The 14,317-nt window shown below is 42.7% G+C and overlaps 1 protein-coding gene across 2 annotated transcripts in view; it reads left to right on the top strand.

Annotated features, from left to right (window-relative positions):
• The window catches only part of myt1la (myelin transcription factor 1-like, a), a 121,164-nt gene extending 112,570 nt beyond the window's left edge, over positions 1-8,594 (top strand). The window contains exons 20-22 of one of the 2 annotated variants that reach the window (XM_061746341.1): positions 1,531-1,674; positions 5,106-5,168; positions 8,277-8,594. In XM_061746341.1, the coding sequence (XP_061602325.1) occupies positions 1,531-1,674; positions 5,106-5,168; positions 8,277-8,417 (348 nt within the window). In that variant the 3' untranslated portion in view covers positions 8,418-8,594. The remainder of the gene's footprint in view (positions 1-1,530; positions 1,675-5,105; positions 5,169-8,276) is intronic. The other variant, XM_061746342.1, reaches the window with a different exon arrangement.
• Positions 8,595-14,317: the final 5,723 nt, after the last annotated feature.

The raw sequence follows: 14,317 nt of genomic DNA, 5'->3' as shown, positions 1-14,317 counted from the left end.
ATTTTAAAAGTAAAAAACATATCGAGTTAACTAAGGATGATAAGAATTACTGTAGTGGTCCAGAAAGAAGGCAGGTTCAGTGTTGGTTTTGTCTCCCATTTATTCTTCTTCTGATTTCTTCTTGCCAAATAGTAAAAAAAAAAAAAAAGAGAGATTTTCTCTTGCAGCTCCTCTGATCTTCTTCTTGTTTTTGGTCATCTTCTTCATCTTGGTGTTCTCCTTGGTCCTCTTCTTGGTCTTCTTCTTGGTTTTTTTATTGGTCTTCTTCTTCTTCTTGGTATTCTGGTGCCTGTACTGCAAAACAACCTTAACTTGCTCAATTCTCAACAGATTTTCAAACAGTTTGGTTTGTTATGAACGTCAGAGATGTATGCATACTTGTGAATAACTATAAACATTGAAAAACGTACTTTTATATGAAAATAACCAAAACAGATAGCTATAACGTGGTATTTATATTAAATCAATATTTCTATAGTATTCTTAGTAATATTTATATTTACATTATAACATATATACATATATATTATTACCATATATAACATATATATATATATATATATATATATATATATATATATATATATATATATATATATATATATATATATATATTATTACATTATAAAATGTATTTATATGACATTATAACATGTTTATATATTATTACATTATGATGTATTTATATCATGACATTATAACATCTGTGTATATATATATATATATACATGTTATATGGTAATAATATATATATTATGTTACTAAGAATACTATGGAAATATTGATTTAATATAAATACCATGTCATAGCTATCTGTTTTGGTTATTTTCATATAAAAGTACGTTTTTCAATGTTTATAGTTATTCACAAGTATGCATACATCTCTGACGTTCATAACAAACCAAACTGTGTGACGACGTTGCAGCAGCGCGGACGAGTCATCTAGCCTTTATATATGTCTATGTTCTTCATGGTATCCTTGGTCTTCTTCTTTTTCTTGGTCTTTTTCATAATCTTCTTGGTCTTCTTGGTCTTGGTCTTCTTCTTGGTATTCTTGGTCTCCTTCTTGGTATTCTTGGTCTCCTTCTTGGTATTCTTGGTCTCCTTCTTGGTATTCTTGGTCTCCTTCTTCTTCTTGGTCTTCTTCTTGGTCTTCTTCTTTTTCTTGGTATTCTTGGTCTCCTTGGTATTCTTGGTCTCCTTCTTGGTATTCTTGGTCTCCTTCTTGGTATTCTTGGTCTCCTTCTTCTTCTTGGTCTTCTTCTTGGTCTCCTTCTTGGTCTTCGTCTTCTTCTTCTTGGTATTCTTGGTCTCCTTCTTGGTATTCTTGGTCTCCTTCTTGGTTGGTCTTGGTCTTCTTCTGGTCTTAGAAGGTTCACGCAGAGATATTCCGGTGATAAACATAACTTAATCCACCTCCAAGGTGCCAGATCCAGCTCCCAGAGTTCACCGTGTTTGTTCTCTGTCATTTGTCCACGTTGATTTTCCAGTTGAAGTTACTTTCTCAATCTCTGCTTTCTTCCTGGGCAGATCACCACCATGGAGACGAACCTCAAGTCCATCGAGGACGAGAACAAGGTGATCGAGCAGCAGAACGACTCCCTGCTGCACGAACTAGCCAACCTCAGCCATTCGCTCATAAACAGCCTGGCTAACATCCAGCTTCCACACATGGTAAGAACCGGCCGCCCCGGCCAGCCGCGCGCTAACCCAGATAGCAAACCTTTTGTCACGTACGACTCGGATACATCGCGGCCAAACGCTACGTGGGCCGGACACGCTCCAGAGTTCACGAGCTGGACCAAACGCATGTGGTCCGAATCACGTAAAACTGTTGCATGGGGTACCGGACGTGTCGTGTGGGTCGGGTGCGTAGTGAATAGTAAATAAAGTTTTAGGACAAGTCTGATGGAAGTGCGGCCGATGTGGGACGAAAAAACCTGCAGAAATGAGCCGGTTTTTGGGTAAAAGATGTTTGCTATCTGGGAGATCTCGTCTTTTATGCACGACACGTCGGTTCTGAGGAAGCTGGAGGTCTAATCCTTCGTTTTCCCCAACATGCTTGAATGAAGCATTTCTATTTATCCCATTGAGTGGTGCCAGTCAGTCATCTTCAGGGTTGTGGGGTGTAAATGTTTTGGTGGGAAGGTGAACCGAGGAGGCGTGGCCGGCCTTTCTTCCCGTCCTCAGGGTTTTATCTCCATCTGCTTCTTTCTGTTCGTCACCTTCTTTTTCCCAGCAGTCCATGCTGTGCTTCCTCTGTGCTTTACAACGCCTCACAGATTCTCACCTCAAGAAACGGCCCCCGTTTTTATTCTTTTGATGTTTTTGGTTGCGTTTGAGTGAAGTGCTCGTGGCTGTGTTGATGTCCTGTCGTCTCAGTGTCGGAAGAAGTCTGGGGCTAATTGGATAATCCCTCCGAAGGCTGCGTAGACCCGAGTTCACTGATAACTGGACCCGTTTTCCACGAGTGAGCCGCTTCATTCACACTGACATCCGTCTTAACAGGAAATGTCCTTGTGGAGCGGTGATTGAGGCCGTCTGGAGCTCTGTTCACGTGCATGTCACGCCCAGTCTGTTTGGACGTCTCTGTGGTTCAAAGTAGACATGAGAGCTTTCTAGATCTGCAACCGTGAGACGAAACATCCACGTCAGGGTTAGGAGTTAGCGTTAGGGGTTATGGTTAGGGTTATGGTTAGAGGTTATGGTTAGAGGTTATGGTTAGAGGTTATGGTTAGGGGTTATGTTAGGGGTTATGTTAGGGGTTATGGTTAGAGGTTATGGTTAGGGTTAAGGGTTATGGTTAGGAGTTAGGGTTAAGGGTTAAGGGTTATGGTTAGGGGTTAAGGTTAAGGGTTAGGGGTTATGGTTAGGGTTAAGGGTTAGGGGTTATGGTTAGAGGTTATGGTTAGGGTTGAGGGTTAGGGGTTATGGTTAGGGTTAGGGGTTAGGGGTAGGGGTTAAGGTTAGGGTTAAGGGTGGGGGTTATGGTTAAGGTTATGGTTAGGAGTTGGGGTTAGGGGTTGGGGTTAGGGGTTATGGTTAAGGTTATGGTTAGGAGTTGGGGTTAGGGGTTGGGGTTAGGGGTTATGGTTAGGAGTTATGGTTAGGGGTTATGGTTAGGGGTTAGGGTTAAGGGTTATGGTTAGGAGTTAGGGTTATGGTTATGGTTAGGAGTTAGGGTTAAGGGTGAGGGGTTATGGTTAGGAGTTAGGGTTAAGGTTTAGGGTGAGGGGTTAGCGTTAGGGGTTATGGTTAGGGGTTATGTTAGGAGTTAGGGTTAGGGTTAGGGATTATGGTTAGGGGTTAGAGTTAAGGGGTTAGGGGTTATGGTTAGGAGTTAGGGGTTATGGTTAGGAGTTAGGGTTAGGGGTTAGGGGTTATGGTTAGGAGTTAGGGTTAAGGGTTAGGGGTTATGGTGAGGGGTTAGCGTTAGGGGTTATGGTTAAGGGTTATGGTTAGGGGTTAGAGTTAAGGGGTTAGGGGTTATGGTTAGGAGTTAGGGTTAGGGGTTATGGTTAGGGGTTAGGGTTAAGGGGTTAGGGGTTATGGTTAGGAGTTAGGGTTAGGGTGAGGGATTATGGTTAGGGGTTATGGTTAAGGGTTATGGTTAGGGGTTAGAGTTAAGGGGTTAGGGGTTATGGTTAGGAGTTAGGGTTAGGGGTTATGGTTAGGGGTTAGGGTTAAGGGGTTAGGGGTTATGGTTAGGAGTTAGGGGTTAGGGTGAGGGATTATGGTTAGGGGTTATAGTTAGAGAAATAACAGGAATAATCGTTCAGTTGCGGCTACAAGCACCAAAATTGGCACACATACTCCTTAGGGGTTGCTCTTTTGACAAAACCATTGTGCCAGAAAAAAAAAAGATGGCGGCCTTTTTTCAAGATGGCCGCCATCGAATATAGAGTAATATTACATTTTGCAATAAAATCCAATAGAGTTGTCCTATTGGAATAATCTTGGTGTCAAATCATAACCTTTTCACTATATATTTAAATTTGGACTCATGGACTTACAATTTGGCTTCCTTGTACCATATATCACTCCCAGAATCCTAATATTCTGCAAAATTTTAGTTTCTTTTGGTATGTTTGACACTGGTAAAATGGATGGCAGTGTATACTTTAGTATTGTTAGAGGTTTTGTGTGTGGTTTTTTTGGCACAATGGTTTTATCAAAAGAGCAACCCCTAAGGAGTATGTGTGCCAATTTTGGTGCTTGTAGCCGCAACTGAACGATTCACCTGTTTTCTGCCTGTTATTTCTCTAACTATTATGGTTAGGAGTTAGGGTTAAGGGTGAGGGGTTATGGTTAGGGGTGAGAGGTTCAGGGTTAAAGTTAGGGGATAGGGTTAAGGGTTAGAGTTAGGAGTTAGGAGTTAGGGTTAAGGGGTTAGGGGTTAGGGTTAAGGGTGAGGGATTATGGTTAGGAGTTAGGCTTAAGGGTTAGCGTTAGGGGTTATGTTAGGAGTTAGAGTTAAGGGTTAGGAGTTAGGGTCAGGGGTCAGGGGTTAGGGGTTAGGCTTAAGGGTTAGAGTTAGGAGTTAGGGTTAAGGGGTTATGGTTAGGAGTTAGGGTCAGGGGTCAGGGGTTGGGGGTTGGGGTGAGAGGTTCAGGGTTAGAGTTAGGAGTTAGGGTTAAGGGTGAGGGATTATGGTTAGGGGTTAGGCTTAAGGGTTAGAGTTAGGGGTTAGGGTTATGGTTAAGGGGTAGGGACAGGGTTAGGAGTGAGAGGTTCAGGGTTAGAGTTAGGGGTTAGGCTTAAGGGTTATGGTTAGGAGTTAGGGTTATTGGTTAGGGGGTAAGGTTAGGGGTTATGGTTAGGAGTTAGGGGTTAGGGGTTATGGTTAGGGTTAGCCTTAAGGGTTAGAGTTAGGAGTTAGGGTCAGGGGTTAGAGTTAGGGGTTAGGGTTTGAGTCGTGACGCCCGCTGAATCCGGCACTTCGCCGTCCCGACTCCTAAAGACGTCGAGCTGCTCCGTGAACAGAGCTGGAGGACGAGCGGCTTGCTAAGGCGGACGTTGCGTGTTTTCCTTCTCGGTGTCGTGCACGAAGCCTTGTGACCGGCGCCGTGTGTCCAGCGGGCTAACGGACTTCTCCTCTCCCGTAGAGACCGCCGCCACAGAAAGAGGCCCCAGTAAAGCATAACTGCTGTTTACAGATGCCTCCCAGAGTAAGAGATCCATTTATCCTTTATCCAATTATCCTTCTCTTCTGCACTGTCATCCCCCCTTCTCCAGTTCACTGTGGCGCTCCCGGCCGTGCCAGTTTCCAGGCGTGTCGAGGGTGGCGGGAGCCGTAGCCGAGCTCCGGTTGGATGATTTTAGATGATCATCTTCAGATTGGTCCTCAGATCAGAGCCGTCTTAACCAGAAAATACACCATTAAATGTAGAAATAAGTACATGCTTCTATGTTTTCATGTGTTAAAGTAAGTTTGTAATGAAGTAGTTTATTTATTAGGTATTTCCATCCATCAATCCGTCCGTTATCTATATCAGCTTCTTCCTATTTGGGGTCATGTGGTTCGTATTTACGTATTTGTTGGGGTGCAGCCGTCCGAGCATCGTCCTCCACCTCTTCCTGTGGCCATGTTTCTATGTCCCTCTAGGGCTGTTCGATTTTGCCCAAAAATAAAATCTCGATTTTTTTCTCTCAAAATCCGATTTTCGATTACGATTATTTTGTGAATTGACAAAAGGCAAAGAAATGATTTCAAATATGCCGTTTTTTTATTGAACATTTGCCCCATTGGGCTTTAAGTGCAAACTTTGCTCTTATTAAACCAAAAATGAATGAATAAAGTGCAAAACTCTGTAAAATAAGTTGAAAAAAAGTTTAAAAAATATAATAAAATATAAAGTTTTATCTCTGAAAAACAAAAAATCAGCAAATCAGCACTTGCAAACATACAGTAAGTTATATTTCCAATTAAATAAAACAAGACATTTTCTAATTAAACTAAACTGGGTCTTTGCATGCTAAATAATAATGAACCCATGAAGGAGGTAGAGGTGTGTAATGTCACTCATTACATTTGCTATTCACATTTGCAAGTTTTTTGCAAGGAACACGAGCCGGTCTAGCGGTGGCATGTTAGTATATCACCATGGTTACAACGCCCCCTCCTACACTAAAGAGCCTCTCCCATGGGGCACTTGTCGCAGGTATTGAGAGGTATTTCCATCAATCATTAATATGGTATCAATCATTAATATGTGTGCAGACAAGGTAAAAAAAAAAAAAAAAAAAAAAAAAAAAGTGAAAAATCGATTTTACGAGTTTCACGTTTTAACATCGTTCTAATTACATAATCGCGATTACGATTTAAAATCGATTAATCGAACAGCCCTATGTCCCTCATTACTGGGGGGGGTCAGACTTGTTGCCGGGTCAGACTCTGTCCTTTCAGTGGGCTCTTCAGGACCTGCCTGACACCTTTTTGGGTACCTGGTCCTGTCCGACTGCCCTGCACCCTCTTTGTAGTTGCCATTTCCTCGTGGAGTCTCCAGGTATTTGCAGCTGTCCCAAACATCCCATACGTTGCCCCTCTGGTAGCTCCGCACCCTCAGCGGTGGTCATCATCCCCCTCTTGGAAACCATCCCAAGTGACGTTCCCGATACCTCTGACGTACATCCTCGCGAGGTGGATCGGTGAGTCGACGTCCCGCCCACTCTTGGCGTACAGCGTGGTGTCGTCCACGTAGAGGCGGCGGCTGATCATCGCTGCACTTCTGAACCCGTATCCATTGCAACTCTTTGTGAATATCAAGCTGACGGGGTTTGGGCCTGTACAGAGCATCTCCTTGGTATCTGCCGCTTGTGATGGTGACTGTTAGGTTCCTAAATCAATATAACATAAATTCATGACTTAGGAAAGACACAGAGACTGTGGAATGATCTTTAAGGCACTTCTGCAGAAGTGGAGAGGAGAGCGGAGGAGTGCAGGACCCGCAGACCCTCACAGAGTACTCCTAAGCTCTTCTCCCAACATGCTGCTTGCAGCATGACGCTTTTATTCAGCAAGGGTGACAGGAACATGACCATATTTGGTAGACAATGAATGGACAATGGACGTAAACAGGAAACATACATCGAGGTTTAAGAAGCCACACATGTGACATGTGAAACTTAAGCTTTAAAAACCATGGGTCACTGGAGGCAAATGCCTTCCGGAACTAAAAACAGGACCTCTGAACAGATGCGTCCAAAGACACAATGGGTCAGCTTTTCCCAGGACAGCCGACCCCCCCCCCCCTGAGTATCTCCCAGAAAGTGGCTGCCCTGTCATCTGTTAGAGCATGTGATGGGGGTCTTGAAACAGATGCATCTAAAGACACTGGGCCATTGACAAACCGGAAGTCACCAGGCCAACCTTCAGTTTTAACCTCTTAATCAAAAGCATGTGACGGTTCATGAGGACAGAAACTAGTTCAAAACTTTGATTAATCTGACGGTGACATTGAGTCGTCTTCCGCAGTCCCATCGAGTCCTGGCCCAAGGTTCCCAGCTGCTGCTGTACAGTTTGGACTGTCTAGTTTCCACAAGAATCGTAGACATTCTTGTAGCCGATCCATTCAAATCTAATAAGCACCGTTGTCTCACGGCGTGAAGGTTCCTGGTAGGAATCACGGCCGAGGCCTTTGGGCTGTTTGACACCCCGGTGCACCCTGGGACAGCTGGGATAGGCTCCTGCAGATCACATGACCCTGAACAGGAACCAGCAGATGCTGGATGGATTTCAAAGAGGTACTTTCTCTCTCAGGTGACTGTCGTACACACCGGCGCTTTTATAGATATGAGCTAAGATAAATAACTACACCAACATTTTATTAAGATAAGATAAGATAAGAAATCCTTTAATAGTTCCCCAGAGGGGGATGATACATTTAAGCGTTGATGCATCATTTCCAAAGCAACTAAACCGCCTCCGACCACTTCCTGGACCGTTTGTCCAGAAGTGATTTGCTCATCAGCCGATGTTGAACGTGAAAAACGTCCGAGCGACACGAACCCGCCCTCTAACATCGCTTGTGTTTAGTGCATCCTGTTTCTGTTTCCATGTGCTGAGCATCACCCTCCATCCCTCTCCTGAGTTGTTTGCATGTTCTGGAGTTTCACAAAAAACCCGTTCTGGTACGAAAGGTCAGCGTGAGACTTTCTCCCTCCTCTTCCTCTCCCGCCTGTCCAACCTTCCCCCAGTGTTTCCACGGAAACGTAGCAGCTTCCTGCCTGACTCTCTCTCTCTTTCTCTCCGTGGGTTTCTCCCCCCCCTCTCACAGGAACCAATGAATGAACAGAACTTTGACACTTATGTGAGTACGTTGACAGACATGTACACCCACCAGGACCAGTACCAGAGCCCGGAGAACAAGGCGCTGCTGGAGAACATCAAGCAGGCGGTGCAGGGGATCCAGGTGTAGCTGCGACGGACGCCCCGGCAACGGCAGCGCCGCCGCCAAGAGAGAGGCTGCTGCTGTACTCTAAGATACTTACTTTATTTCCTCTGCGGTGATGCTCTTCTCTACGGAAGAGTATCAGGGCCATGCAGGAGAAAAATAAAAAAATTATTTTAGAGGAGGAAGATTTTTTTTTCATTATGCACTTCGGGAATAAAGTCGAAATGTTGAGATTAATGTTGAAATACAATTTCAAGAATAAAGTCAAAATTTCAACTTTATTCACGGAATTCTGACTTTTTTGTCAACATTTTGACTTTTTTCTCGAAATTGTATTTCAAAATTAATCACTACATTTTGACTTTTTTCTCAACATTTCAACTTTTTTTCGAAATGTCGAGATTAATGTTGAAGTACAATTTCGAGAAAAAAGTCGAAATGTTGACAAAAAAGTCAGAATTCCATGAATAAAGTTTTGACTTTATTCTTGAAATTTCGACTTTATTCTCGAAATTTCGAATTTATTTTTGAAATTGTATTTCAACATTAATCTCGACATTTCGAAAAAAAGTCCAAATGTCGAGATTAATGTTGAAATACAATTTCGAGAAAAAAGTCGAAATGTTGACAAAAGTCAGAATTTCCTTGAATAAAGTTGAAATTTCGACTTCTCGAAATTTCGACTTTATTCACGAAATTTCGAATTTATTTTTGAAATTGTATTTCAACATTAATCTCGACATTTCGACTTTTTTCTCGAAATTGTATTTCAACATTAATCTCGACATTTCGAAAAAAAGTCGAAACGTTGACAAAAACGTCAAAATTCGGTGAATAAAGTTGAAATTTCGACATTATTCACTGAATTTTGACGTTTTTGTCAACATTTCGACTTTTTTCTCGAAATTGTATTTCAACATTAATCTCGACATTTCGAAAAAAAGTCGAAATGTCAAGATTATTGTTGAAATACAATTTCGAGAAAAAAGTCGAAATGTTGACAAAAACGTCAAAATTCGGTGAATAAAGTCGAAATTTCAACTTTATTCACCGAATTTTGACGTTTTTGTCAACGTTTCGACTTTTTTTCGAAATGTCGAGATTAATGTTGAAATACAATTTCGAGAAAAAAGTCGAAACGCTGACAAAAACGTCAAAATTCGGTGAATAAAGTTGAAATTTCGACTTTATTCTCGAAATTTCGACTTTATTCACAAAATTTTGAATTTATTCTTGAAATTGTATTTCAACATTAATCTCGACATTTCGAAAAAAAGTCGAAATGTCGAGATTAATGTTGAAATACAATTTAGAGAAAAAAGTCGAAATGTTGACAAAAAAGTCAAAATTCCGTGAGTAAAGTTGAAATTTCGACTTTATTCTCAAAATTTCGACTTTATTCTTGAAATTGTATTTCAACATTAATCTCAACATTTCGACTTTTTTCTCGAAGTGCACAATAAAAAGAAAATCTTCCCCTCTCAAATATTTTTTCTCCTGCACGGCCCTAATACTCTTCCGTACTTCTCTCCATCCGTGTCTCTTTTTTTTTTAAACTTCTGTTGATTGTTGTTGCCTTGCTTTGAGAAAACAAATGTTTTAAGGGAAACATTTCCGTTTTTGTACATTTTCATATGATCTAATATAATGTGACGTACTGTTTATAGCTGCTAATGTATGAACATTCTAGTGTAAATGTATGTATTTATTTATGGTATGCTTCAGTCATTTCTACTTTAACATGATGATCAAAAAAAAAAAAAAAACGACAAAAAAGCGAAAACGAACCCGAGCATCACGGGGTCGAGTCGGGGAACGAGCCGCGGGGCGGAAGACGAAGCGCAATCATCCCCGAGAGGCTCGTCCTTCCCCTTTTATTCCCCTTTCCCTTTTTGGTTGAATGTCTGAAAGCGGACACTTAACTGTCGCTTGTAAACCTGAAATTTACGAGAAGAACCGGCGCTACGAGCACGGATATTTCAAACATCATGACACGGAAACCTTCTGGTGCAAATCCCATCATCCCCCTCGGAGTTGTTTTGTTTGGAGCTGTCCTGACTGGTCGGCCTGGCCTCTTACCCTCCCCCAAAAGGCGGGAAAGGCCGACGGCTGCAGAAAAAAAAAACGTAGGAGACAATCTGCCGTTGTGAGTTTATTTTACGCCATCAGCTAGCTAACGGGACAGCGTGTCAGCAATATCGGTACGATAATATTAAATCGTTGTTTAGATATGGGATGCAATCTATATGAGAAAACATGTTTGGGTATATGCAATTTCTTATGAATTCAACTAGCGAAGAGCTGATAGATCTTTTTACAATCTATAAATGTATTGCGTTTTGTATAAACCTTTTACTACAGTCATGTTTTAGGAATCTGACACGGGTGAGAGGACTTTGGTTCTGTCATGTACGACTTTGCACAGGGACGCCTTTGTTTCCATGTTTTGATGTTTTATTGTGGACTACGAGTCACCCAGCAGGCAGGAGGATCTGTAGATGTATATTTTCTCCCTCTGAAGGCTTCTCTGGACTTACAGGGTTAAAGATCCCCGTTGTAAATTGCACTCATTCTCCAGAAAAAACTCGTCTTTCCAGTCACGCATCTGAGCCGAAGCAGAACTGCTTTTTTTTTTAGAAGAAGAAGAAAAAGAAAATAAATAAATAATTAAATCTTGTTTTTTTTTTTTTTGTTGTGGAGAAGCTGAAATAAAAACACGAGCCAGCATTCGTGAAGTCTCAGGCTAACGTTCACGCTACCTGCCCCAGTTCGCCGCCAGTTTCCCCCCCCGACGGGACTTTGCAGACGCCAGGATTTTATGCTTCTGCGTCGCCGGTGGCGCTAGCGCTCGCTCATCGAGGTTTGTGCCGCGCTGTAGTTACGCCACCAACCACCAGGTGGCGGTGTGGGTTCTTTTCTGCATCGCTGAGCTTCTTTAAGTAGCTCGGACCCGGCGGCGGTGAAAACCATCCGACGTAACGTTTACTTTCCACGCGACACGAACTCGACAAAGTCGTAGTAGCTTGAAAACCCGCAGTCACGCTAACGTAGAAGCGTAAACGGTACTTACGACCGGATGTACGTCCGACATGCGGCCAGATTTAGGATTAATGTCGTTTTTGTGACGGCGTGCGACGAGAGTCGTGGTCATCGGCCGACAGCGGTGTGTATTTGTGTTTGACGACAGCTATTTTGTGTTATTTTATAACTTTGTTGAAGTTTTGTTTTAGTTTTTTTAAATTACGTTTATTGGAAAGTGTTTTTTTTTATTGCGTAATTTCTTTTGTTTTTTTATTATTACATTAATTGAAATTTGATTTCTTAGGAAAAAGGGAAAGATAAAATAAGCTTTTAGTCTTCTTTCTGTTCCCTTTCATTCAAGGGAAGAGATTTTTTGTAATTATATTGAACTGTTTAGTTTTTCTTTTAATGAACGAAAAAAAAAAGGATAAAGAATTTGTGCTCGGAAGTCAGAATTCCCAACTTCCTGGTCGGAGTTTGCGCTACACTCGCTGCAGCGGTCCGGGCACAGCATGCACCCATGTAGGGCGGCAGTTGCTAGGCAACCAAAAAGCTCTCCAGGTAGCAGTTAGCGGATATTTATTTATTTATTTATTTAATTCTCGGGTCGCAGACAGGAATGCACGCTGCATTTGTCCGCCCGACTCCGTCTGCAGCAGCGCGGCCCACGAAACCGAGCGTCTTTCGGCGCCAAACGCCAGCGGCGTTAAATCGAGCGGCTGGAAAGGTTAGCGGCGTACATATCTAGTTTCCCGTGCTCGTCCATATCTTTCCTCGGGTACGTCTCTTTCCCATTTCTGACTTCCGAGGTAAATGGAGCGCCGCCGCCGCATCGCCCCACGTGGTTTCCTCGCACCGTTAGAAACAATCGTACAATCTTAGGTCACCGCCAAAACGCCGCGGAGTCGAATCTCCCGCTCCAATCCCGTCTCACAAACGTGAGGTTTTCACGTGGGAAACGGCGACGTACAGACCGACGGGGGCGGAGCTGCAGCAGGAACGGGGGCGGAGCTGCAGCAGGAACGGGGGCGGAGCTGCAGCAGGAACGGGGGCGGAGCTGCAGCAGTAACGGGGGCGGAGCTGCAGCAGGAACGGGGGCGGAGCTGCAGCAGGAACGGGGGCGGAGCTGCAGCAGGAACGGGGGCGGAGCTGCAGCAGGAACGCGGGCGGAGCTGCAGCAGGAACGCGGGCGGAGCTGCAGCAGGAACGGGGGCGGAGCTGCAGCAGGAACGGGGGCGGAGCTGCAGCAGGAACGGGGGCGGAGCTGCAGCAGGAACGCGGGCGGTACTGTGAACCTAGCCGAGCAAACAGGACTTTTGGGAGGTTTTTCTGAACACAGTCAATCGTGCATGCACTTTATTGGAGTATGTTAAAGTATCATTGCGTGGTAAATGAAACTAAAAATTGTACAGCAAGTTTGTGGAAACCGACTCTGAAGCTAATTCCTCCGAGCTGACCTGTAACTCGGAGGGAAACTCCCGCTCCGACGACGACGTCGCTCGCTCGGTCTCGGTCCGCCCGTGATCCGTACGACGCCGTCCGCCCATCCGGACACGGATACCAGTCTGCTGGTTCGGGGAAACCTCAATTAAGAGTCCGAATTTTTAAAGAAACTGCACAAAAGCTGCTCCCAAACGGAGACGGTTGCCCCGGGCAACGGGGCTCCGGGGATCATTGGGATAGGCCAAACCTTTTGGACCCGAATCCAGATGAGCAGGAGTCAGTGATGGATGGATGGACGGATGATACGACCAGTACTGGAGTTGTAAAAATAAATCAGGGGGGATGGTGGATTTTATCATATGGGGACAGATAATTTGTGCTGATTACAAATAATATAATATATTACAAATAATAGCAGTGACCAAAACAGCTGCAGAAATACTGCAGGAATGACATAGCAGCAGTTAAATGCAGCCTTCTGTAAGCTTTAAATATCCACTGGGCTTACATCAAATACAATACAATACAATAAAAAACACTTTTCTGAACTTATCAATATGACTCTGTCCTTCACAGGATAAGTAACATGGATCACTGCAAAAACTCACAATCTTAACAAGAATATTTGTCTTATTTCTAGTTAAAATGTCTCATTTTAGTAAAAAAATCTCATTACACTTAAAACAAGACTCATCACTGGAAAAAACAACAATTTTCACCTGTTTCAAGTAGATTTTCACTTAAAATAAGTAGAAAAATCTGCCAGTGGAACAAGATTTTTTTTCTTGTAATAAGAAGATAAATCTTGTTCCTTTGGCAGATTTTTCTACTTATTTCAAGTGAAATTTATTTTCGGGTTTTTTCGGGTTTATTTTCGGTTTTTTTCTGGTTTATTTTCGGGTTTTTTCGGGTTTATTTTCGGGTTTTTTTCGGGTTTATTTTCTGGTTTTTTCGGGTTTATTTTGGGTTTTTTCGGGTTTATTTTCGGGTGTGTTTCGGGTTTTTTTCTGGTTTATTTTCGGGTTTTTTCGGGTTTATTTTCGGCTGTGTTTCGGGGTTTTTTTCTGTTTTTTTTTTCGGGTTTATTTTCGGGTTTTTTCGGGTTTATTTTCGGGTTTTTTTCGGGTTTATTTTCTGGTTTTTTCGGGTTTATTTTGGGTTTTTTCGGGTTTATTTTCGGGTGTGTTTCGGGTTTTTTTCTGGTTTATTTTCGGGTTTTTTCAGGTTTATTTTCGGCTGTGTTTCGGGGTTTTTTTCGGGTTTATTTTCTGTTTTTTTTTTCGGGTTTATTTTCGGGTTTTTTCGGGTTTATTTTCGGCTGTGTTTCGGGTTTTTTCGGGTTTATTTTCTGTTTTTTTTTTTTTTTTACTTGAATTTACTTGAAACAGGTGAAAATTGTCAAATAAGTTATTTTTCTGGTGTTATTTTTCTGGTGATGACTCTAAATGTTGAAATAGCAG

Source organism: Cololabis saira, chromosome 18 (genome assembly GCF_033807715.1).
Source record: "Cololabis saira isolate AMF1-May2022 chromosome 18, fColSai1.1, whole genome shotgun sequence".
Lineage (NCBI taxonomy): Eukaryota > Metazoa > Chordata > Actinopteri > Beloniformes > Belonidae > Cololabis > Cololabis saira.
The sequence above is the reverse complement of the archived record's forward strand: the minus strand, read 5'-3'. Positions and strand labels throughout refer to the sequence as shown.